General features: G+C 48.2%; 2 protein-coding genes and 1 long non-coding RNA gene across 5 annotated transcripts; 1 reads left to right on the forward strand and 2 right to left on the reverse strand.

Annotated features, from left to right (window-relative positions):
• Positions 1 to 12050, reverse strand: GUSB (glucuronidase beta). 2 transcript variants are annotated; one of them, XM_075032585.1, is made up of 12 exons: positions 11793 to 12050; positions 9930 to 10118; positions 9285 to 9466; positions 8616 to 8758; positions 7913 to 8100; positions 6820 to 6972; positions 5774 to 5952; positions 5229 to 5375; positions 3965 to 4049; positions 2201 to 2377; positions 1442 to 1577; positions 1 to 222 (listed from the first exon to the last, which is right to left on the reverse strand). In XM_075032585.1, the coding sequence occupies exons 1-12, from the start codon at positions 12033 to 12035 to the stop codon at positions 65 to 67; spliced, it is 1980 nt and encodes a 659-aa protein (XP_074888686.1). In that variant the 5' UTR covers positions 12036 to 12050; the 3' UTR covers positions 1 to 64. The 2 variants fall into 2 exon arrangements, with proteins under 2 accessions (XP_074888686.1, XP_074888687.1); XM_075032586.1 differs by lacking the exon at positions 11793 to 12050 and adding an exon at positions 9587 to 9787 and having other exon boundaries at positions 9930 to 10098.
• A 1782-nt stretch (positions 12051 to 13832) lies between these two features.
• Positions 13833 to 23644, reverse strand: ASL (argininosuccinate lyase). Its single transcript, XM_075032588.1, has 17 exons — positions 23551 to 23644; positions 23386 to 23448; positions 21104 to 21298; positions 20069 to 20152; positions 19684 to 19740; positions 19018 to 19115; positions 18285 to 18362; positions 17894 to 17971; positions 17374 to 17426; positions 16957 to 17019; positions 16639 to 16753; positions 15869 to 15953; positions 15635 to 15694; positions 15273 to 15356; positions 14925 to 15005; positions 14571 to 14677; positions 13833 to 14063 (listed from the first exon to the last, which is right to left on the reverse strand). Exons 2-17 carry the CDS (start codon positions 23395 to 23397, stop codon positions 13913 to 13915), a joined length of 1401 nt encoding a protein of 466 aa, XP_074888689.1. The 5' UTR covers positions 23398 to 23448; positions 23551 to 23644; the 3' UTR covers positions 13833 to 13912.
• LOC142033043 (uncharacterized) lies at positions 17461 to 24757 on the forward strand. 2 transcript variants are annotated; one of them, XR_012651063.1, is made up of 7 exons: positions 17461 to 17622; positions 17938 to 18028; positions 18919 to 19058; positions 19707 to 19846; positions 22525 to 22599; positions 23246 to 23473; positions 24417 to 24757. It is a non-coding gene; the product is annotated as an uncharacterized LOC142033043 (long non-coding RNA). The 2 variants fall into 2 exon arrangements; XR_012651064.1 differs by having other exon boundaries at positions 23246 to 23468.
• The last annotated feature ends 606 nt before the right edge of the window (positions 24758 to 25363 follow it).

A 25363-nucleotide genomic window follows, 5' to 3' on the forward strand; every position in this document is an offset into this window, starting at 1 on the left:
AATATTTAAACAGAAATTTAATGAACAAGTTCAGCACAGTACCCAGCCACTATACCTTTTGATTTCATTTTAGAAAGAGGGTATGTGATTTTATTATAGGAGGAAGACAGCTTGATTCATTTGCGATCTTCCAGTATCTTTCTCTAAGAACAAATGCAGCTGATTTGGGCTGTCGTTGGCGGGTGAATATTCCTTTCTTGTTCCCCAAAACACGTGTGGTCCCTGTAGAAAAGTTATAAAATAAAGCAAGTATATGTAAAATGCTCTTAAATCCCCCACTGTGAACTGTTACAATGTGTGTACTAAATCAGGTTAGGTGGAAGAGACCTATGCACTTTCTTCTACACATAGTCAGGTACAACGGGGAACTTGGCAGATGTAATTTGCATCATCGTGGCAAGATTAATTGATGTAACTGAGCAATATAGCTGCAATTCATTGTATTTACAACTGGTAAGTCTTCAGCTGTGCCCATTAAATTGATTATTATATTTACAGCAAATATTCCTTCTGCCATTAGTTCCACCTTGAAATTTGATGGTGAAAATGTTGATTACTAACTATTTGACTGTACTGTCCTTCAGTGGTGTTTATATCCTTTTTGCCTATTTTAGTTTTCATAGGAAACAAGAAAAGATAATCGCAATATGTAGAGACTGGAACTGCATATGTGTATGTCAACTTGTCTACATTTTCTTCATCCTCCTATTTGAAACTGATATTACTTTTCTGACTGCTTCTCTGCAATGATTTAGCTTTCTAATACCTATATTGGTGCTCTACAGATTATTCTTAATGGTATTTCTCTGCCTGAAATGAACAGACTGTCCACCACCCTAACTCGCTGCAGGTGGCATATGCATAACTGGTTCCTTACTAAGTCTCCTTCTGAGTTGTAGTAGTTTAATTTCTGTGTGACTGTGTGCACTGTAGATTAAGTAATGCCCCATACTTTGTGAATGCACTTATTTATTAATAGTGGATGGAGTGTCATGATAGACTGTTGTCTACCTGTGTGGCATCTGGTCCTCTATTGCTAAACCTCTATACCAAGTTAATAATACATTATTTAAGGTGCTCTGTTACTAAGGGCAGTTGTAGATGAAATATAAAGCAAGTGAGACACATCCCTAACAGCTGACTGAAGCTCTGAATTGAGGATGGCCAAGAAATAGAAGTAATCTGGGTCTGCTGACAAGCTTCCCTTGCATTCTGCCCTAGCGCATTGTCTCATGTTCTGGGTAGCATCTTTCAGGTGGGACATTCAGCTGCAGAGAGAGGATGCATTAAGTACAGGCAGGACCTTCCCTCTTGGCTCTGGTCATGCTGGACTTTGTCACAGAAACCAGCTATGCTCTATGTCCTACTCTACAGGTGTCATAAACCACTTTAAACTTGCAGGGAGGGTGGAGAGTTGTTTAGAATATAAATATAAGCTTACCTTGATTAGTCATGAAATCAGCAAAATTCCATATGAGCTCCCCAATCACATACTCTTTCCTCTTTTTGTCAAAAACAGAATGGTACTCTCTCAGCATAGCTTTCTGATACTCCTCGCTGAACATAAGAGGTGGATCCTACAGCCAGGAGAAAGAGGTGGCCTTGAATGAAGGTGACAGTTAATCTCAGCAAAGGCTCTGTATGTTAACTTCCTATTTACTGGGGACCTGCTTCCTGAAGACAAGCTTTACAATTGCTTGGTCTTCTCATTGCTGCTGCATTAACAATGGCTATTTAGTGACAATTAGCAACTACTGAAATTGCAAGGGGAAATGCATATAAAATACAGACATAATGCCAGGTATACTTGGGGGGGAGTCTGTGGTTTTGCTTGGTAATCATGCTTCGTCATGACAGGTGTAGGAGTGCATCATGAAATGAATGTCCAGTCTCCAGTGTCGTATCTTCTGATTAAGCAATTTCTACAACTGCCAAAGTATACATTTCAGAGTGCTCAGTGCTTTTAGTCAAAGCCAAAAACTTCTCTTTAGGTAGAATCTAACCTTTGCTAGTCAATGGCAAAGCTGATTGATTTCTGTGGAGCAGGATTACAATCCTGGAGTCTTTCAGACACTTACAAGCTAACGCATCTCAAAACTAAGTAGTCAGGCTCAATGGTACCCATCTCTTCAAATTAAACTTCGCTGACCCTGTAAGAAGAGCAGAGCTTTTTTCCATCTAGGGTGTCTATAACACTTACACTGTGAAGTCCAGGAACTGAGTCTGCTCCATATTCACTCTGGATAATGGGTTTTTGGTAGGTTTTATACCAGTTCTCAAACTGTGTTGTGAGTTGTAGTGGAATAACTTCCAGATGGCCTGGGTCATGATACCAGGAGAAGTAGCTATTTACGCAAATTACATCCACATAAGGAGCCTACAAAAAACAAGGTGAGAGTGTTTTGTCACAGAGCTCAAAATAGACAACCTTCACTCATAAAGCTAAATCCTCTTTTTGGTTTGTTTCACAGAATCCAGTTTTATTGCACATAGAATAAACTCTTTTCCCACATCACTCAGGACCCCCCCCCCCCCCCCCGACATGACATCTTTCCCAGAAAAAAAGCAGGATAAATTTAATAAGCTAATAGCATATTAATTTGGCATTTTTCTTACAGACTTAGGAAGTCACAGCAAAGAGTTAGATAAGATGAACCCGTTTCATCCTCAGGTTTGTTAGAAGTTTTTGAGTTTCCAAGATGTCTCTGGCTTGCTGGTACATTTAGATGTACTTTTTGAGTATTGGAATGTGATTATCAAGTTAGTGGTCAAATATTTTGACTAGCAACTAAATTTGTGCATCAATGGTGCAATACTAAGACTAAGCATTCTGCAAGTTTTATGCCATTTCTACCACATGGACAGTATGATAAAAGGGCACAAAGCCCACTAAAGATAAAGTGATGTTGTATGTAACTTGTTCAATGTTCTCTTAACATGTTTTGTAATAAAAGAAAAAAGTTCTAATATCACATCAGCGTATGAGATCTGTTTTCTTTGGGTTCGTTTTCCTGTGTCTCCTCAAACTAGTCAGAACATGCTGGTGGGGATGGGATGTCAGAATCAGTGTGCACATGCCTGATGAAATCAATCCAAGAGCAGATCCTTGTTGGACACCTTCAAAACTAAGGCCACCAATTGTTTTTCCCCTGGTGGCGGGAGGAACAGACCTCTGAGTTACAGAAGGACATTCTTGCCAACTGTAGGACAGCTTGAAAGAAATACAAAGTGTGTAACCTGTAGCAGGGACAGGTGGTAGTATCACGTACCTACAAACTCACCTGCTGGAAGTGTTTATTATACAGTAGTGACCAGTATTATAAAGCCATCCTGAAAAATTAAAAATGATACAGCAACTACCCTGGAAACAAACTGATGTGTGTTAAAGATCCTTGGTTCATGCTATGGCCAGCTTAAGGCACAGACATCCAAGAAAAGTGCCTTTTGGCTATTTATACAGCTCTAGGACTTTAATTACGAAGGTGGAAGAGCTTTTAGATTATTCAAGTTAACAGACATCTGTCAAAGAAGATCTAGAGCAGTTTACAGCAGGAATTAAAGCAAAGCTTCCTTCCTTTAGACTTCCATAAGGGCTGTTAGTATTTTAAAGAGGTTTAAGCTTTGGTTTAATTGCAAGTGAGTATCCTGAGCATTAGTAAACACTATCAATGGAATAGCAAAGCATGACATTGTTAATGGAATCCAGGGGTCTGATCCTGCATATTTCACTCAAGACAAAAAATTGTTCTTTTCTCTTACAGGTTTTTTTTTTCAGCTGGACTACAACTGCAGGATAAGGTGCTTTCTACTAGAAACAAAAATGTAAGTTTTCTTCTGCCTCTCCCTGTTAAATACCTCCAGTAAACCTGGGGAGGTGGAAGGAAAGGACTGTAAAACAAATGGCAAGAAGAGGAAATTTAATGTATGAATTTTTTAAAAAAAAAAGCTAGAAAAGTAAACTTACACCACGATCAAGAGCGTAATTAGCATCTGTCACAAAGGTTACTGGTCTGGAGGGATCGAGAGCTTTAGTGTGAGCTATCACTGTCCTGTTTGCAAACAGTAAAGCAAGAGTTCAAAAACAGCATGGAGAAGCACAGCCCCATCTCCCCAGTTTCTCTGTCCTTCCACCACCGCCCCCAGACATTTGAAGCTGATTTTGATTTAGCAGAGTATTTTTAATTAAATACTGCAGAATACTTAGTGATCATCTGCTATAAAGTGCCTGCAATTCTAGCCAGTTCTGAAGGAGTATAAGTATCATGGCAAAGAGACTATCTGTCACAAAGTTAGTTGCTATCCCACCTGAAAAAAGACCAGAGTGGAAGTATACCAAACAGGGGCATGTTAATTTGTCTGTTGGTGCTAGCAGCTTACAAGTTGGAGAAGGGACAATGAGTTTGAAGATAAAAACTTAACAAGGGTAATGGGAAGTTTCTGAACAACTCTTGGGATGTGTTCCTGCAAAAGCATGAGGCCCCAGCCCTACCCCACAGCAGGCAGAGCAGTCAAAGGTTGGCTGCTTTTGAGGAAACCCTGAATGAGGGTAATGAGGCAGAATGGGAAGGTCAAGCTCTGCTGCTACCTCAACATTGCAGGAGGGTGGTGGATCATTCTGAAGAATGAAACTTCACAATTACGTCTTAATGTACCTACAGCTACTAGGGGCAATCTGCTACCCCATTACAGATATGACTCGTAGATATCCAAAGCTTAAATCTCTTTAAAAATAAAACCAAGGGGTTTGTAGAGACTTGAAGCAGTGGCTTTGAAGTGGGGTGTCACAAGCCCCTGCAGAACAAATAACTAGCACTAACTGAAGAACCTTGTCTTCAGACTTAAAGGCCAATTATTTTACAGCTTTGCTGTAATTCTTAAAGAATTTAGCACTCTTCTTCCATTGGTAACAAGGAATATCCTGTTCCCATCAGGTCTGCTTTTGCTTGATCCTTAAGTCAAGAAGAGATGCTCAGACCAAATGGACTCCTGGTAATTTTGCAGAGCCTTACTGGTTCAGAAACAACAGGTTGAGGCTGTTGTGTGCTTCTGAGCATCAGTTCAACACATGCAGCAGTTGCACTTTCAGTTTGCATCTGTGGGTACTGTTTCAGGGTTCCCCCAAAATGCTTGCTTTCTCTTTACTACTTCTCTGCGCCAACCCAAAGGAAGAAGATGCATCATCTGCCAAGATTCAAGCCTCAGCTCTCTGTACAAGCAGACATACTTACTTGAAGTAGTAAGCTGCTGGGGGCAGCTCTGATGCTGGCTCGTTGGCTACTGACCACATCACAACTGACGGCCTGTTCTTATCCCTACGGATCAGCTCCTCCATCACAACAAGATGATGCTGCAAGGACTTGTTCCCAAAGCTCTCACTTAAAGACAAAAGGAATTGAGACCTGGTGAGGTGAGGGTATAAAATCCATCCCCTTTGCCTCTCCCTGTGAGAAGTCAAGCCTCTGGGTTGAAAAAGCACAGCTGAGCCTTGACACTGAATATGGGTTCTGCTTTGTTTCCCCAAACCCTGTTCAGGGCTGTGGTTTGGGCTTGTTAATTGAACCAAACCAAATGACACGATGGCCACGTGGCAAAAACGCCCTCCGGTTGCCCAACCTCGCTAGGCACACATGGCGCAACGGGCCGATTTCTAAATAGAGCAAAGTACTTCCATTATCAGGACAACGGGCACTATGGGACAGGAGGAGGATGCTTTCGAAGCAGCTCAGAGAAGAGCTTAGAAACAAGGGGAAGGGTATTTCGAGCAATTGCTTACGGCATTTTAATCCCCACTCCCGGGCACTCGTCGATCACCACGATGCCATAGGCATCACACAGGTCCATGATCTCCTCAGCGTAGGGGTAGTGGCTGGTGCGGAAAGAGTTTGCCCCCAGCCAGCGCAGCAGGTTGAAGTCCTTCACAACCAGGGGCCAGTCAAGGCCTTTGCCGCGGATCTAAGGGGGGGGAGAAGAGAGAAATCACAGCCCGTCACGCCGCTGGGCCGGGGCTTCTCCTCACGTGTCACCAGTGCTTCCCTCCTCGCTCCCAGAGCGTTTCCAGCCCTGGGCACCATTTCTAGCTGACTGCACCACCTCTCCGTGCAGCGTTTGCCTTTCTGAGGGGCACCGCCGAACGCACGCTCAGACCCTGGTGGTTTGGAGAAGCAGAGGGGATGGCGGTGGCAGCCAAGCTGCCGCCACTGCTGCCTGCCTGCCATTTCGGGAACGTGCCCTGCCCTGCCCGGGCCGCCCTCTCCCTCCCTATCCATGAGGCGGGCTGGGGGAGGACAGGGTGAAGGAGGACCCTGGACCGGCGGGACTCGGCGTCTCCCTCTGAGGGGAGCCCGCGCCCGCCGCCCCTGAGGTGAGCGGCCCGGCGGGCGGGGAGCCGGTGGTTCTGCCCGGCGGGGACGGGGCCTCTGCCGCGGCTGCGGGGCCTCCCTGTGGCCGGTCAGGGCCTCGCAGCCCTGCGGTTCCTCCGCGGCTCAGACCTGCCCGCCGGAGACTGTGCCCGGCATTTCCCGGGGCGGGGAACCTGAGGGCCGCTGGTTCTGACAGGAAACCATGGCCGGGGGGTCGTTTAGCTCCTCTGCCAGCGCACCCGGGCTCGCCCGTGCGCCCTGAGAGGAATGTTACGACTATGGCAGGACTGGGCATGGTGTCCCCTTAATGCTTGTAAAAGTTCACCCCAGCAGCACCCTGGGAGAAGGGTGTGAGGAGATGGCCCCTTTGAACGGAGAGGGGAGGCAAGAACGGGCGCTGCCTCAGCGGCACGAAGCGAGGCACCACGAGGCGCGCCCGCCGCAGGCGCCGCACACTTACATCCGCGTCTTCGTGCTTGTTGACGCCGTGGAAGTAGAAGGGCCTGCCGTTGATGAGGAACTGCGTGCTGGTGACGTGGACGGTGCGGATGCCGACCGGGAGCGTGTACACGTCCTCCAGCAACGCCCCGTTCACCTGCGCCTGCATTTTCACCTGGATTTCCAAGGGGGAGACACAAGTGACGTGCTGGGCTTCGCAAGGATGCCCTGTCTTCCCTCCCTCTTGCCTGTAAGGGCTATCTTGACCTCCCGTCCATTTCCCAGCCCTGCCTCGACACGCGGCCTGCTTCTCACTGCTGCTTCAGCTGCCTCTTGTGGTCCTTAGGGAAGGAGCAAGGTCCGACTGAACAGAAAATAGAAATCCAAGCTGGGGAAGCTGAAGGATGAAGAATGAACCCTGGATGACCCTTCTGGGGCTTGTTCACCCCAAGAGCTTCAGTTTCTTTTCCCCTTACTCATCTGGGCTATTTCATCCCCCCAGGCAAGCTAGCGGTACACCTCTTCTGCCCTGCACCATGATACCAGGCAATGACTGAAATGTCATCTGCTCACAAGAGATACGAAACTGAGCCCCTAGAAACTCACAGCAGCTCATCTGCCCTAATTTCTGTATCTAAACATCGCTACTCATCCTTAACTCACACAGAGTCTTCCAGGCTTGTGCTACTGAAGCTGAACTCTTGTCTTGCAGAGTGGGAAGAAAGCTCATTGCATGGCAAAGCACATGGAAGAGGTTAGCACCCTGCTCCTCAGAGATTCTGCTGTCAGCTTTCATGATAACTCCTCCCCTATATTGTCTCAAACGGTCCTTTTGCAAGGGATGGATTGGGCACTAAATGTGAAGGGCAAGCATCTCAGAGTGCATGCATGCACTCCAGGCATGCCCTCCTTCTCACTGACAGACCTTTCAGTTCAGCATCCAGGAAGCTGGCAAAGCTTAATTTGATTACTGCATAATTAGCAATGCCACTCTTGTCACATGAACAGGATTCGTGGGAGAAGATGAGTACGGAAGATGGGCCATATGGCAGTTCCTTAACCCTATTAGACAATCAGAGGGAACGCACACAGAAAGGAAGAAATGTCACTGTTACCTCTAAGCAGTAGCGGTATCCAGGGTTCTTGTGCATCAGGTAAGGCCACCAAAGATTTGGGTTCAGGACTTTTAGCTCTCCAGCTGGCCCATCGCCTGTAGCAACCACCTTCCCCTCTTGGTCACGTAAACTCAGGGACAAGGAATAGAGTGTGCTGCCAACAACTGACACCTGATATTGCACCATTGCTGGTTCAAAGGAAACAAAAGACAATCAGAGACTGCCATGAAAGGGAAAATAAATGCATCAAATGTTGGAGGGTTTTCACATACAGCAGTGTTAAAAAATGAGGGAGATACAGAACAACAGAGTGGCATGAATTGAATGCAAGAAGCATGACCTGTCTGTCTTGAGGTCCAGAAGTTTCCAGCAAGAGTTGTGTATCACACAACTCTGTTACTTAGAGATAATCCTGCTTTAAGTGGCAGGGGGACTGGCCCTACTGAGAAATTCTACTTCAAGAGACACCTGATCATCCTTTCACTTTAACAGTAGTCTCTTGCAAGTACTTCTTTTTTTCTTATTGCTTCTGAACTCTTTACCATATTCTTGCAGCTGCTAAGCTGTGCAGTAGACCAGCTTACATTCAAGAAAAAGCCACTAAGAAACAAATGCAATCACACTTTTGCAGGATATTTGCTCTGCTGCCCTTGTCATCTCCATTTGGAGCCTGAGGTAGCTGCTGTAATTGTTCTGGACCTACCAACACTCTCTGACGAAGTAGTTGTCACAGTAATATCATCTATGTAGACAGAAGGAGTGGTGTAAAGCACAACCGGGCGATGGATTCCAGCATAATTAAAGAAATCAAACCTGATGTTCTGTACAAAATAGTTCTTGGGATACCTGAGTGAGCAAGACAGAAGAAATGGCTACATTATATTTCATTACACAAGAACTGAAGGCAGCATATGGATGCTAGCAATGTAAAATAGTCATATAATAATAGATACTAGCTGGCAAAACAGTCTTTACAACAGGATGGCTCTATCTTTCAAGTAGTGCTACTGCTGCTACACTGAAGGGGACTACCAGTTAACAAACATCTAATGCACTGAATAGGTTTGATCCTTCAGGATAGCTGGTACTTGCAGGTTCCAGCTGAATTCAAGCGTCTCCAATCTGCCATTGATTCAATTTGGCAAATCACTTAATCTCTGTTCCCTGTGTATAAAACAGATGCAATAACTCAGCGCAGACTCGTCCTAACACCAAAGCTTAAACTCCTCCCTGCTCAACTGATGAATTTCAGCATAAATACAACCCATGCTTTTGTAAACTGCTTGGAGGGTCTTATGAACCAGCAGCCAAATAAATTTCCACTCTCTCATCCCTGGGATAAGCTCAGCAGTACAGCGCTTTAGCAACTCACCTTGTTTTGTCATTCATGTACTGAATGGACCCTGGAGGCAGAGTATGGGGTGTCAGAGTGTTGTTGAGCGCAACAGTGATGCGGCAGGGGATCCCTGGGCTGCCCTGGACGATACTACTTATATCTGCTTCAAAAGGGAGGTGGCCCCCTTCATGCTCCACGACTTGCACTCCATTGACCCACTGCAAGAGAAGACACCTGTGAGCCCAAGAAGCAGGCTTATTGGGTTTTTGTGGCAAGAATAGCAGGGAGAAGGGAAGGAGCCCAGCAAAGGGTAGTCGGGACTCCCAGTAACACTGAACCTTGTTCTGGGCTCTTACTCCTTGAGGGATCAATCTAGCAGCCCTTCCTTTGCTGGGAGCTAGGTCTGGGTCACGTACAGGCAAGTGTCACTGAGAGACACAGTTTTCAGCAGATCCTGTACCACGGAAATGTTTTAGTTACTAGTCCCAATATTGGAGGATCAGAGAAGAGACACCTGGGAAACATGGCCAAGTTCTTGGCTGGAGGAAAACAGGCAAGAGTTAAGAAAATGGCAAACTGACACAATATCTACGCAGAGCTATATTTGCTGAACAAGCCACGACACAGGTTTTAGTGCAGCATAATTTTGGAAGCACACAGACAACTTCCCGTGCAACGTACCACAATGGAGTAGTAATGGGCACTACCGAAACGGAGCACCACTCTGGTGTTGAGGTCATCCTGAAGCCAGCGGAGAGGAAGCAGCACCTCTTTCTCATACCAAACCCAGCCGATGTAGTTCTCCAAGCTGGGGTCTTGAGTGATATCATTGAAGCTGGCAGGCACTGGCATATCAATCACAGGACCAGTCTGGCAGGAATTGCACAAAAAGGGAGGGAACAGAATTTAAAAAAATGAATTTTACCGTCTTGGTTGTCCAACCTGTACTGCTGGAGGTGCCCCCTTCCACTGACAGCCTTACAGTCCCTTTACCAAGTGGAAATATTTGGGAAAACCTGTTTAGAAACTGGTGTGGTCTGTCACAGGTCTTATCCAAGCCCTACTTAATATCAGGCCCAGGAACCTGCCTGTTCCTGCAGGAAGAAGCAGAATCAGAAAGGCAAGGGGAAAAAAAAAATAAACGCCAAGGTCATTGTTTCAGCTGGGACTTCCCACAAACTGTAGTTTCTCCTGCACAACTCTAGCTGTTTGGTGAGCAATGCTGGTGGTGTGGTGCCAGTTCCCTGGCGCAGGGTGCTGCCTGTCAGGCTAAGAGCTGTAGTAGAAGGGTGGCAAGAGCCATGGATATCTGGGGGACAGATCCTGCACGGAAGGTCCATGGAGACTGTTTGGGATGATTCCAGCCTTTCTCACTCCCTGAAAGCAACATAGATTCCTTAGGATTACAATAGAGTCTATTCACTTGCTTATTTTTAATCTAAGGATTCTAGGCAGGCAGTGTTGTAATACATTTAACATTGAGATAACCAGATGCTATTGCAAAATAGAGCTGTTCATTTTTAGCACCTGCTGCGCTCATGATGTTGCATAAACGAGTGCTGCTGCAGCAGCTTCCCCTTTCCTAAGACTTTCCGTGGAGAACGGAACAAGGAAGGTCTGGCTGCCCAGGGGTGAGCATCATGTGCACGGCTGACTCAGCACCGAACAGTACCAGCACTGCAGAGAAACTCAGCACCCTTATTAGACATCAGAAAATCCTAGCAGGAGAATCCTTGGATGGTGAAGCAGATTTTCTAGTATCTGATACCAGATAACCTTTGACTGGGATGGCCGTACCGTGTCTCTCCTTCAGGGAGATTCTCTGATGTCTAAAGTACGTTGAGCGTACACATCTAAGTCTCCCTTTGGGAGGGCATAGTCCAGGATTCCTCTCCTTTGGCTGTCTCTTCGCAAAACTTCCAGCAGCATATGTCCTTCAGCTCTTCTCTCCTTCCACAATTTGGCAAAAAATTGGCCAAAGGGCTAAAACCGAAATGATGAAGGACACATACATTTTTGTATAGAATACATAACTTGTTTTAGGTAACGGTGTTAATTTTGTAATGGATTTCGGTTACACCAGAACTTGTTTATCTGCACTCGGCTACCTTAGAATACCTAATTCGAGTGCCCTTTCCAAGCATGTTTTTGTTTATTCTGTGCTGCTGACGATAGGTAAATGTTGTGCCTGCCAGCCTTGCTTTTGCAGCACAGGGATTTCTTCGACACCCAAAGGTGGCTGTAGTTCATTCAAACGCTTTCTGGCTCCTGAGCAGAAGCGGGGTAATCAGAGACCGCTGCTTCGTCGGCCGGTAATTAGAAAACCTCTTAAGAAAAACCCCCGCAGAGCGATGAGACACTTAGCGCAGGGCGGGGGGAGCAAAGAGCAGCCTGGTGGGGAAGGAAGGGCGAATCGGTGCTCTCGGGGAGGGGAAGGAAGCCCGGTTTGCAGGGGGACCCTTGGCGGGAGGGGAGCACCCCGCTGCCCCACCGCCTTGCCCCGGGGAAGGGGCACCCCCCGCCCGCGCCCCGCTCCCGCGGTACCTGCCGGAGCGGCTGCCGGTACCACCGCTGCACGAAGCCGGCGTCCCTGCCCGGCGAGAAGTCGGCGCGGAAACTCCAGAGGCCGCCGAGCTCTTTCCGCTCCCGGGAGGGGGTCTCCCGGGGGTAGAGCATACCGCCCGGCGGGGCTACCGCCCGCCCCGCCGCCACCACCAGCAAGGCGAGGAGGCAGCAGCCCCCCGCCACGCCACAGCCCGCCCCGCCGCCTGACGCCCCCGCCGCCATCTTGGTTGTGGGCAGAGCCCGGCGGGGAGCGACGGGGACGGGCAGCGGGGGCCGGTCCCGCCCCGACCTGCCGCGGCGGGAGGAGCTGCTCGCAGAACCCGAACGGGGTCCGGGAGCTGGAGAACGGGATGGCGGGAACCACCAGCCAAAGCCATCGGTAGCCTGGCGTAAAAACACTTGGAGGCGTTGGGCTGCGTCCAGGATTGCTGGATTTCCGGGGCGTGGGGGTGGGTTTCTTTGAGTTATTTATTTACTGGCTTGTTTACTTACTTTTACTTCTTTTCAGAGTCACTTGTTGAAGCAGGAGGGAAAGAAGTTATTGGAAATGGCAAAGAGCACTGATGACCAGGTGGCATCTTGGGGACAGGCAGGAGGAGGATCTCTGCATTAGAAACCCGCCTCTGGACTCATCCCTGAAGCATGGTAACATTTCCTATTCGGATCACGTCCCTCAGAACTTCATTAGGAATAGAGCAGGATGGAGAAAAGTATCACAGGGGCAAGGAAGGAAGGAAATGCCACCAGATAGATAGATTTTAATTTTATAGTACATTTATTTGTAGCCTGCGTTTGTTTCCTGGATGAGAACTTGTACCCCCATGCACAATAAGCAGCTGTGAGTCATGCTGTATCTGGTTCAATCGCAGAAGCAACAGCTCAGTTTATTGCAGATCAGTGAAAGGCTTGGTGACACATGAGAATATCAGAAAGGTGGATGGTCAAATGGGGAGTACCAGTGATTACCAACTAGTTATTTAAGTGAGAGAGTGAGATGTGATAATCTGCTAAAACCACCTTCTTTTTTCAGTCAGCAGGGCCCCACATTACTCAGCACTGACCCCCAAGATGCTGAACAGTGGTGGCTGGGAACAAGCAGAGATCTAGTCGGCTGAGACATGTGAAGGTACTGACCAGGAATGAGAAAATAGGGAGAAAGCTTGTGTCAGGAAAGAAAAGAACTGTGAGCTGGGGAGGAGGAGATAATCCCTTCTTCTGAGCCTGTTGGTGTTGGCTGTTGCTGTCCCCTCTCCACCTGAATTCAGTGTACATAATTGATTTCCCTGCCACACCTAATTTAGCTGGAAAGTGAGACAAATGTACTAAACCACACAAATATGGCAGTAAGCAGCAGGGGACTCGGGAACTTCCTGACACTTCATTCCTCAAGTAAGACTTTCCCTGGTCTTTGTTCTGATTTTATTTCTGTAAGGACAGAAGGGAAGATGGTAAATGATTTTTGTAAGAGGCCACAGCAATGCAATGCCAGGGATTTTTTTTTTTTAAAGCACTTTGCCCCAGCTAGATGGAGGCAAATCTGGGCATGTGTCACGCAGAGGAAAGAGCTGGACCTGGGACCATGCAACCCTATGCTTCAGTGTAAACCAGAGCCAAAAGTGGTTTTGTGATGGGTTGGGATGACCTGTGGATTGACCTGCTGCCCAAGACCTGCCTAAGGTTATGAAAGTTTTGGTGCCAGGTGGTGAGGAGATTCTTTCTCCTGCCAGAAGGCAGGCAGGGAAACGTAATCCTAGGAGGAAGGCAGTGATAGCTGGAAATGTGGCCCGTGTTGCAGATGTTGTACCAAGTGTCACTTTGTGGACACACACAAGCTTCCCTCAACACATGCGCTGATGCTGCTCTCTACCTACCAGCCCCATAGAACTTGACACTCCGTAAAACAGCTCCACTGCCAGGTTCACACACCAGTGAACATGTCTGGAAACCTCATGAGGGCTGAGAAAGCCCAGCTCAGTCTCACCCCAAGAAGAAAGATGCAAGTCAGGAGTTTCAGTGAACTACAGTACACCCCAGTGTTTATTAACTTCAGATTAGTGTGATAGGTACAACGCCGCATCCATGAGATATCTCCCCACACTCTAAGCTTGTTCCTTCAGCCTCTTCAGCAGCTCCCTCAGCTGCTCGATCTGGGCAGTCACGCTGCTCTTGGCAGTACCACCCATGGCCGTGTACTGCTCCACGCTGTTGACAACGTTGAAGACCTGGGAGACGTCACTGCCAAACAGCGGGCTGGGGAGGCAAAGGGAAGAGGGGTCAGTGGAGAGCGCTGGCTGCTGTTGGCTGGCTTTACATGCTCCCTGCCTGCAGAGAGGGCGAGGGAGTGGAGACGGAGCCTTTTTCCAAGGGGAAAGCCCTCCTTGCAGCCCTGCTTCTGCCCTTCTAATGCCTGACAGTGGCTGCTTGTGGCAGACCAAAGAGTCAGCTCCAAGGGGAGAATGGGGAAGTTTGGAGCCAAACTCCTCAGAGGGCTGCTGCCTCCAGGTCAGGGCATGAGTTTCTCCCAGTCCCTCCCAAGAGCTGCTGCCCATGCCCCACTGGAGCTGAACAGTACTGATGTTTTCCCCCTTCGGTATTTTCAAGCCCAGCAGTAGGAGCATTGATATTCAGGCCGGGAGGACTTTGGGGTGCTGTCTGGCCCTGGCATTTTGGGGAAGGGCACTATGAGGAGGCCCATATGCAGGGAGGCTGATATGTGCCTGTTGAGGGGAGTCATGGCAAAATAATAGTGATACAAACCTGATGCTCTTCAGGTCATCCAGGCTGAGTTTATTGATGGTGATGCCTTTAGACTCGGCAAGGTGGACGGCCTTCCCAGAGGTAGTGTGGGCTTGTCTGAATGGCATCTGCAGTGAGAAGCAGAGGCCGCAGTCAGTGACCAGGCAACTGGGGTGTTTTTCAAAGGATAAATTGGATGTGCTGTCTTTTTTGGTTGGCTTGTTTTCACTTAGGGTAATGCCATGTGAATCCAGGTTTGTTGACCCAGACTGATCATCACCTGGGGACAGAACAGAAGGCCTCATCTCAGGCCCTCACTGAGCAGTATTCTGCATCCAAAGAAATCGCAGCTCCAAGTCTACCTCTGATACTTACTCCTTTACGAACCAAGTAGAGAGCCAGGTCAGTAGACAGCATCTCAGGGCTCAGTGCCTTCTCCATGTTCTCCTTGTTGATCTGCAGGAGAGTCAGAGGGTGACATTATTATCAGCTCCTCCACGGGAACATGTTAGTGGTCACGGTGAGGGGACTTCATCTGGAAAGGACCTGGCTCTAAAAGGACCCTCTGACGCCCTGAGCAGCCGACAGTGGGGGCCATAATAAGCAGTATGGGTGAGGTATTGCGGAGCCTTCATCTTAGGACCAGTCCAGAGCTCTTTTACCTGTGTTACTCCCAGAATGTGTGCCCCAACCATGTTCAGTAGTGAGAGGCTGAAGCCTTACCTGGAGGGTAGAAATCACTCCAGTGGCAACCTGGAGCACAGCATTCAAGGTGTCCACAACATCAAAGACGGCCTCCTTGTCCTCCTGCGTTAGAACAGGGATGGAAATTGCTGTAAGTCAACCTGAGGCAGCCCAAAAACCCAAGAGCCTGAGCAGCCTAGCCAGCAGAGCAGGCATGTCATCCCAGGGGCTCGTGCTAGGGGCCAGGCTGTCCACTGCAGCGTGCCGTGCCTCAGCCCCTTTCTCAGCATCCTGCACACAAGCAGGGTCTGTGCAGGGAAATGTAGTGGCAAGACTGCTCAGGAGCAGAAGATGGCCATGTCTGCTCAGAGAGATGGTGTGAAAACTAACATCTGTTTTACCTGCAGATCCTTGTTGTAGGTGCTTGGAAGTCCTTTGAGAACCATGAGAATAGCAGCCAACTGCAGAGAGAAACAGGTGAGGCAGTGAGTTGTAAGAAGAGAAGCGCATTGCCCCAGCAGAGGTTAAGAGCCTAGACTGGGCACATTTCTTCACACAGAGGCAAGAAGAAGAAAGATTCTTCAGCCCTGGTATGAGCAGTTTCCCCGTCCCGCTTCTTTCTTTAGCAGGCTCACCCGTCCGAACACTCGTCCAGCTTTGCTGCGGATCAGTTCCAGACTGTCAGGGTTCTTCTTCTGAGGCATCAGGCTGCTGCCAGTGCTGAAAGAAAGGTGTGTGCAGTGTAATGGTGAGCAAGACCCCAGTCCCTGCAGACACACGCTAAGACAGGTCCTGTGGCATACTGGCCCAGCCCTCCAAAAGTGACACGTAGGTCCCCTTCCCTGGACACTTTTCTAGGGTGTGGGAAAGCAGTGCACTAACTGAGTTTCTCATGTTTCTCACAGCAAAGCCTTTGGTTTTGCAGTCTTGTCTGGAGCTACCATGCAGTCCCACCTCTCAAAGAGGAAGCAAAAAGGAGGCTTGCCCCCAAGCCCTCCAGAGGTGGTATCAGCAGGCCAGCCTAAGTGTTGCTGTGAACGCAGAGAGGGTGGGAGTGCTGTGGTTGTGCTGCCCTGAGAGACAGGAACTGTGTTAGGACTGCAAACCCAGCTAGTCAAGGAAGGGCTTTGGCAGGCAATCCCAGCAGAGGAGGAAGTTCTCCCTGCCAGCAGTTGCTGGGGAGGAGTGTGTGCTGAATGCAGCCTTGGTTGAGTTACCAGAATCAGAAATAAGTGATCATTACTGTGGAATATTCACCCTATGGCTGCCTTTCTGCCAGCCGTTTAATGCTGTGGCAGCCTTGTGCAGCAGGGAGACCCCAACCACTGTCTCAGTCTCTCAGGACAGGATAGCTGAGGAGGAGAAGCTGAGGGGAAGGCTCTCTGCCCAGAGAACGGAGACCTACCTATAAGCATCAGAGAGGGTTAGAAAGCCAAACTCGCTGGTGCTGTAGATGATGAGATCTTCAGCCATCTTGCTAAGGTGGATCATCAGCAGGGTGGCAACAGAGAGGAATTCCACTGCAGAGAAGACAGGAAATCGGTGTGAAATCAGGGTGAAAAAGGTGCTTGTTTGCTTTGGCTCCTAGGGAGCCCTGACTGGAGCTTTGGAGTTACTTCCTAGTGAGGGATTTCATTCCCTTTGTTAAAGGAGCTTAACTGGGAAGGTCTCAGGGGCCTGTTTCTAAAATAGTGGTGGGAAGATGTGATTGGGTTGTGCTTACCCACAAAGTCTCTCTCGCTAATGGCATCCATGCTGTTCAGGCTGATGGAAGCAAAGTCCAGCTCTGTGAGGAAGGTGATGGACAGAGGAGGTCAGGCTTGGCATGTCTGGAGCTAGAATGCATCAGGCTACCCAAGCATGCAGGTGACTGTGAGCCCTTGCGTAGTCCCAGGAATACAAACGTGCTTAGCTGGGTCTTTGTTATCAGGCCAGGCAGTCAGCGTGCAGTAGGGGTGGTTTTGTTTATGGTCCCACCTTACAGGCATCTGCTGTCTCACTGCAGTAAAAAGCCTTCTGGCTTATCCAGTAATTAGGAACTGCCTCCCACCTGTGTCACTGAGCATCAGGTCATACTCTTTTTTTAATTTGTTACCCTCCATCCCCATGTTAAGGCTCTCAGTCATAGGGAGACATTTACCACTACGCAGAAGCTCTCTATCAATTTCCAGTGGGTTGCCAGCCAGAGCACCGCTGCCAGGGGAGAAAGAAACAGAAGTCACGCATGATATCCTGCACACTTCAACCAAAACTGAGCTCTAGAAGGCAGTGATGACGGCTGTCTGAAGATTTCCCTCCCCCAGTTCATTTTGATGTCATACAGTGTGGCCTCAGTCTCAGAAAACTCTGAACTTCGGAGTAAACCAGAAGTTCTCTTCCAAAGAGGAAGGTATGCTTGACAAAAGCCTTGTAGTTCTTCATTTCAATAAGGGAGAAGAAGCCGTGAAATTAAGGGTTCAAAAAGAACCCTTCTTTATCACACAGTATCTCTGTGGTGAGAGTTTTCTCTCTGGTGAGAGAAGCAAGGCTTATGCCCTCGCAGCTCTGCAGCGCATATGGAATACAATCCCCAGTGGTTCTCAGGGGATGTAAAGATCTGCCTCTTAGCCGTTTTGCAGAGAAAAGTGAGGCCCAAGGATTACACAGAAAGTAAACTTTACCTTCCCAAAGGCAAGACGTTGATCCTCCTCTTCACCTCTCCCAGGCGCTCAGAATCACGGGTCAGAGCCACAGCATGGCTATGAAAGTACATGAGACATGAAACACCTGAAGTCAGAAAATGTCACACAACCCAGGTAAGAGGTAAGAGTGGCCAAAGGATGGAGCATACAGGGAGTTGGCCTCCACTGCCCACACAGTGCTTGGGTGCCCGGTTGGTCAGAGCCACACAAGAACCCAGGGAGTTCCTGTTCCAGTTTGCAGGGTTACCTCTGGTTTCTCATCACCCCCAGCTGCCCCCTCAGAGCATAATGCACTTCTAGGCTCCAGCTGAGCAGGGCCCCAAGGGTGGAGAAGGCTTCCTTCAGCCAAGTGTGAAAGGTGGTTGGTTACCTGAGCAAGAACTGGCTCCATCTGATGGGCTGAGCTTTCTGCAGGTGGGTGTAGCCAGGCAAGATAACATCAATTTCTCTGCATGTGAAAGGAGAGAAAGAGGTGAGCAGCTGCTGTCAGGATAGAGGGCAGTGGCAGGTACACTCCAGGCTTTCCTGGCAAGGTTGCAAAGAGAACATCTTTAGCCTGTGTTGTACTGAAGTTGGGTCTATCTCTTTCTCTGCCTTTCACCTTTCAACCTAAGCACATTGGGTTTAGATCTCCCGATCTTCCAGTGTGGTGTGTCTGTCCTAGGCTTCCCTGGAAGATTGCCTGGTACAGTAATCCCTCTGTGGCAGGCAAAGATTCCCCAGTCCACCACCATTTGGCAGTGTGGTGTGTGAAGAGGAGAGTTATACAGGGAGTTAACGCAGCTGAGTTTCTCATACATAGCAACTTGAAACGTGTTCAAGTTCCCCATCCTTCAGATGGCTTTGGTGCCTTCTGAAGTCTTGTGTGGACCTCCCACTGCAATTTCTTTGCTAGGGTAGACTAGGGGAAGAGGAAGGTCTCTGTGACATAAACTGTGGAGAAAGGGGGTCCGTTTTCTTTCCCTGTGCTATCACACACTGCCTGTCTGTAACTTCCTCCGCAGGAGACTCTGCTGCTGCCCTGATCGGTGTCTGTCAAAGAGCAAGCCTAGAAGTCTCCAGCCCCAGCAAGGCCACGGCCGTGGATATGGAAGAGCACTTACATGGCAGCGCGTTCCACCAGGGTCTTAATGAGCTGCAGGAGGTGAGTGGAGATGACAGAAAGGGAATTCTTCATGAACAGCTTCAAGTCAGTCACAACCTATATGAGATTGGCCACAGACAGACAAAGCAGAATGTGACATACTTAGTGACCAAATATTGTTCAGCAGAAAGCCTTAGCAGACTTCTCCCCTCATTGTTCTGTGTGATGGGAAGGGACATCTCCCTCTTAGCAGATGCATCCCTGGTCACTGATTTGTGAAAGTTGCTGTATCTTGCTTTCCATGAACAGAACCAAAGCCTATTCTTTTCAGTGGACTTCTCAGTTATTGTCAACTTTGGATCAGAAAATCCCCAACCAACACAAGTCGGTCATCAGTAGAAGGACTGATCCTGAAAGATGCGTGGCACCCAGCCAGTAAAGTCTTAGTTCTCTAGGCTTTCAGAGTGATGTCAGTGGAAGTTTGTGGCCTTTTACCACCAGGAAGCAATTTTGCAGAGCCCATACTCTGTGCGGATGAGTGACTGCAGCATCACTAGTTAAAGCCTTAGGGAGTACATGCTGGAGAGTGTCAGGGCATGTGAAAGATGGCAGAAAGAAATTTGATTGAGGAACTGAGGTTGGGGAGGAGTACAGAAGGAGGAAAAACAACCAGTTCTGTACATACCTGATCATTCCTGCTTCTTCCAGTGTGCAGCTTTCCAGCTATGTCTCCAATCAGCTCCTGAGGACAAAAGGAGGATTTCTATCAGCAACTCTGTATTCTACGAAGGAGACTCCACATGAGCAGACCTCCTCCCTGCCTGGAAGGGACTCAGCACTAGGATCCTGTGAGTAGCCATGGGATCTCTTCTGGGGAAGGGCAAGTTTGGGTTCTATGCTTGTACAGTGCTCCTTCCACAAAAAGGGTCTTGGAGACACTTATTTGTGCACCTGGGGTTTCAGTGCCACAAGGTCCAGAGGAATTTCACAGTGGGACAGAGGAGCATGCACTTAATGTCAGGCAGATCTAGCTACAGAGGAATGGGAACAAGAAGTTAAAGGACCCAAACCTTTAGTCTGCGTTCATTGGCAGTGTGGATATCCTCATCGCTTTGTTTGACCACAAAGACTCCTTTAGACCATTCCTCAGAGATCTACAAACATCAGCAGAAACACCAGTCAGCCACTACAGTTACCCTGCTGCACGTGGGGGCTGTAAGTGTCCCCAGCAAATACCAGCTTCTGCCCTCCCAATGAAATCAAAGTGTTAAGTCTTACACAAGCTCTGACATTCCTGTTCTTTCAAGCCAAGGCTGGCTGCTTGCTATATCCTGGTATTCTATACTGCACTTGGTGGGATTCCTCTCTCTACCCATGATGATCCTGCTGCGTTATGGCTATAGGAGGATTTAAGCATTGCAACGACAAAGTGAGCTGAAATGTCAGTGATTGCTTTAGCATTGTCCACAAAGATCTTCCTATACACACATTGTATAGTGTCACCATTGTCCATGGCGGGTGAGCAACAACAATGGATATTTTAAAAAAGCGCTTAGCTGCTGACTTCTCTTCACCCCTATACAATGCTATGCGTTGCCTTCTACTAACTTGGGCAGCCAGACTCAGAACGATCCCAAGTGCCAGCAGAAAAAGAATATGCCTAATTCATACTGAAACAGTTCCTGGTGAATGCTCAGTCTGAAGAGGATGAGCAGGCAGGTCACACTCAGCACACCTCACCGAGGCACCGGGGCTGCCATAATGAGCATTGACAGTGTGCGCATCAGGGCTTCAGGCTGTCACTGGTTCACATCCTACTGCTGGGCTTTGGTGCCTTTAGCGGGGTGCAGTTTGAGCATCGATCCCCTGCCCAGAATGTCTCCAGCAGTACCGAGTGCAATACACATGGGCTTGTCATGTCTATGGTGTAGGACAGCAATTCCTTTCAGGAAAGCACTTCAGCACATGCCTAGCTCTAAGGAATAGGACATGAGGACATTTAAAGATGCTTTTTAGAACAGCAACTCAAGGAGGCTGCTACAGATGCTGTCAGAAAAGCAGCCATTCATTCCAGCACATGTGACAGATGTAAAGGAAATAAATACCTTTTCCAGGCCACTCAGGATCTTCTCCAGCTCAGTTTTAGATAGGATTCCAGCCTTCTCCAAGGCTTTGGCATATGCCATGCTCCCCTGGACATCAACCTCAGACAGTCTTTGATCATAGGTAATGGAAGCATTGAGAATCTCCATGACTGGATCTGTGCTTCCACTGAATCTTCCTCCCCAGAGTTTATCCCCCTGAGGCAGAGGAAGAAGCAAATTAAGTAGTCCCAATAACTTCAGTTAAGTTTCTATGCACTATGTAACATCCAGTGATCTGTTTATCCAACATAGAGGCCATTCTCAGCTATGTCCTTTCAGTGTGGTAGCACTGACCAGAAAGGCCCCTGGCCTTCAGGACCTTTGGCAAGTAGTTGTAGGGGTGGAAAACATGTCACTGTCGCTAGCATTTAGCCCTTGAGCTGTGAGGTCTGGCTCAGGAACCCTCCAAGATACTTTACCTCTGCAGGACTCTGCAGAGAGTCGTTGAAATTTATATCAGGGCATATAGTGCAAGACCAGCATGGATTTCTCTTTTGAGGCAGCTGCAGGTCAACAACCCTTTGATAGCCTTTTAAAGGTGGAAAAAAATAAAGCAGTCAGTAACAAATATTGTGAAAGCTAGTATCCTCCAAGTCTTTTTTGTGCTGTTGAGCTAACAGAGAGATTTTTCTTTGATTGACAAAGAGCTGTGGGCCAGCACAAACCACATTATGAAGTGTTTCAAGTTACTGTTTGAAGCATCTCCAGAGTCCATGGTGTGCTTGCAAGCTTTGACATAAAAATAGCATAAAAGTGGTTAAGGTGCAAACTGCAGAAAGGGAGGTCTGCGTACCTTTCAGCATCAAGAATATTCAGAAAAATAAATCAACAAAAAAGTTTTAAAACACATAGAAACAACTTTTGTTTTTCTACCCAAACCAAGATTCATATAGTAACCTTACACACTTGAATGTGTCATCTACGTTACTACTACACTGGGTGACCGAAGACAGGTATACAATTCCAGCTATGCATCGCAGCAGGGTATGTGTAAGCTTTTTTCACCCGTGATTCAGCAATTGAATGGATTAATTAGCTAAGAGCCGTGTACGTCACTTGATCAGAAGCTTTTTGCTTGCCCAGGTAGGACACCCCCTAACTTTGGCAAACGTGTGTTGAAACGGATAGAAATTTTACTTGTGCAGAGACCTTACAACTTATCCAAGATTTCAAAAGCAACTCTCCAGCACTAGCAGGCACAAAAAAGAAATTGGAGGACATTTAAAGGAAGGGCCTAAATACAATTGTGTCTTTTCTCATGCAGCACACTCTGACTACCATGGACAGCAAGAATCTGGCATAACAGTTGCAAGCTAATCTGTGCCAGGGCTTTATCAGTCAGACAAAGCACTGTTCAGTAACCTTAGAAACTTTTTCTCTAGTGACTGTCTCCATGTGTCTGCCAGTCCCTGCTGAAACAATGTGCCCTAGAGGACAGCAGGAGAGAGCCTACAGAGGTAAGAGTATAGGCATGTGCTTTTCAGTATCTTTAAGGCAGCTTTGTCAGAAATGTGAGGAAAGGCAGAGGGGGGAATCAGAATTGAAAAAGAAAAGTGCTAGAGGTCCTCAGCATGCATCTGGTGCCCACAGGAGCATGGCATAGGGGATGCTAAATTAAAGGCCAGCACCAGAGGCTAAGTGCTTGAATGGGAACAGGTATATCTAGGCATCTAGATGCAACTTCAGTATTATGGGTTTCCATCAAAGTAAAAAGTGGGTCAGCAGAAACATTGCAACAGATACATTTGCAATCAGGAAATCAAAACTGAAAGATTAATTTTAGCTAGCTCCAGCACTCTGGTTAGAGAAGTGGCTAGTACAGCCTGACAGCGGATGGACACTTTTCTGTAACCAAGAGCAGAGGAGGTCAGGGTTGTAGCAGCCATTTGGAAGGCAGAAAGCATGACTCACTAAGATGACTAGTCACGTCTCACCTACCAGCCAGGGAAACTGAAAATGCAGCTTTTGTACAGAGAAGTGTTTACGCAAGCTGCTATAAAGTACCTCCTGCCTAAATGCAAGTTATCAGGAATGACCAGCCCCGGCTGGTCACTCGCTGCTCCCCGGCCCCGCCGCCCCGCTTTTACACACATCGCTTATTAGTTTCTCCCAGGTAGAGGGAAGAACCTGAAGGCACCGGCAGGCTGCTTAGCCGGGGACTTTGATTTTTAACTCGGTTGAGCTCGCGTCTGCCAGACCACCCCCGAGACCACCCCCGCCGGAGAAGCAAAGTTCACCCTCACCTCGGCTGCCATTTCGGACGACGTTTTGCTCGTTTGTGCGGCGATCGCGGCAACTGGTGCAACCTGCGGAACAGCGAGGCGAGGTGAGGTGAGGCTCTGCCGCCCGCCCCGCTCCCGGTGCCGGTGGCGGTGGGGGGTCCCCGGTGCCCGCCCGGCCCCGCTCACCTGCTCCGTAGCGCAGCCCCGGCTGGTCGCTCGCTGCTCCCCGGCCCCGCCGCCCCGCTTTTACACGCCTCGGAGCGGGGCTGGCGACTCGTCCCGCCCCGGCGGGGCGGGGTGTCCCCGGGGACGGCCCCGCTCCGGTCCCCCTCCCCTCGGACCACCCCGCAGCACGGGGGTGTTCCTGCTTTCCCTAAGGGAGTGTGCTACTACGGCATGGTTTTTTCTCTGTGCACTGTCAGAGGCCTTTGAGGAGTGCAGGAGGTGCATCCCAGTTTTCTTGTCCCCTTTTGGGTTTTTCTGCCCTTTAACCAGCCCTATCGTAACAGAACCGTAGGGTAATTCAGGTAGGAAAGGACCTAGTCCAGCTGTCTTTCCTATGTTCTTCTCTGTCGTACTATTCATCCCCTTTCTGAGCTGAAGATGAAGTCTAGGGCACAATGGGGTTGCATGATTAGGGCGTGCTGCTTTCTGTAGCAGAGAGAACACAGGCAGAATGACATGGCTAGCATCAGGCAGCCACTGGCTACCCAGCCTGAATGAGCAAGTACCTTTTGCAGCTGGGTTTCCAGTGTGCTGCCTTCAGTTTCAGTCCAGAACAAGGCTCAAACTCTGTATCTGGATTCATAGCCAACTATTAATTCACTGCTTCTCAAATGTTTCCCCGTATGATCTTTTTTTTCTGGGGTGATGTCCCTGTTCCCTTCCAGGCTTGCGGATGCACAGAGCATCATGCCATCTACACTGAGAAAACCTCTTTGAACCATTTTGTTGCCAGGTTCCTTCCTCTTCTGAAGTCCCTCATTTTTAATGCTTCTCTTGTCGTGTTCATCTCTCATGAATGTCTTTGTCCCTATCCTGAGCTTTGACAGGAGGTCGCTGAGGATTTGGAAAAATAGTAAGCACTAGATTTACATCCAGAATGAACCCTATACCAGGAGAGGCTTTACATCGTGGTGTTGATGATACGGGCTCAAGATTGGCTATGTGGAACATGCACAACCCATTCAAAGATTGGTGTCCCCCAGAGACCAGGCGCGACCCACATGGCTAGAAAATGGAAGATGGGATCTCTGTGGCACTTTCAGAGTTGCCCTGTATCTACTTTGCTATTCGTGTTTTCATGTCATTAACCCTATATATGTGTGACATGACAGCTTTGATTTCTAAATATTACCTGTATTTAAACAGTTGCGTGGTTAAATATACCAGTGAAAGCTCCAGTTTCTGTTCCATTAGTTCCAGGCCTCTTTGTAATTTTTTCCACTTACCTGTACATACCTGTAATCCTCCCTGAGGAATAGAAATTGTTGAAGAATCACAATGAGGTTGGTTTGTGTTGCCTGGGCAAAGAGGAGTCCAGTCTAGATGGACACGTTTGGATATTGCTGTCTCAAATTTATCCATGGTGCCTGCAGGGGACGTTGCAGTCATGCAATGCATCTGTTCTCACAACCCTCTTGTGGTGGCAGAGAAATGTTACTAGCTCAGCTTCTTCAATAGAGAGCTAGGGGACAGAAAGACCAGGCATAGCAATTTGTTTAGGAGACAAAATATTCAGCAGGATTTTTCCAGACTGTAAAAGCAGGTTAGAGATCTTTTCCTTGGGGAGACCCAGAGAAGAGTTCGCCACATATTGTAATGTTTCAAGAGCCCTTTTGTAGGTTTGTTATGTGCTTGGGTGTTGGATCAGAGGTACATAGCCATCTGCTGAGAGTTTCAGTAGTTCATGATCAGCCTACATGAATTCTGGGCTTAAGTCCCTTCCTGTGATCTGTAATGGAGCAGGGATTTAAGACCAAGACCAGAGTAGTGTCCA

Source organism: Buteo buteo, chromosome 7 (assembly GCF_964188355.1).
Source record: "Buteo buteo chromosome 7, bButBut1.hap1.1, whole genome shotgun sequence".
NCBI classification, from domain to species: Eukaryota; Metazoa; Chordata; class Aves; order Accipitriformes; family Accipitridae; genus Buteo; species Buteo buteo.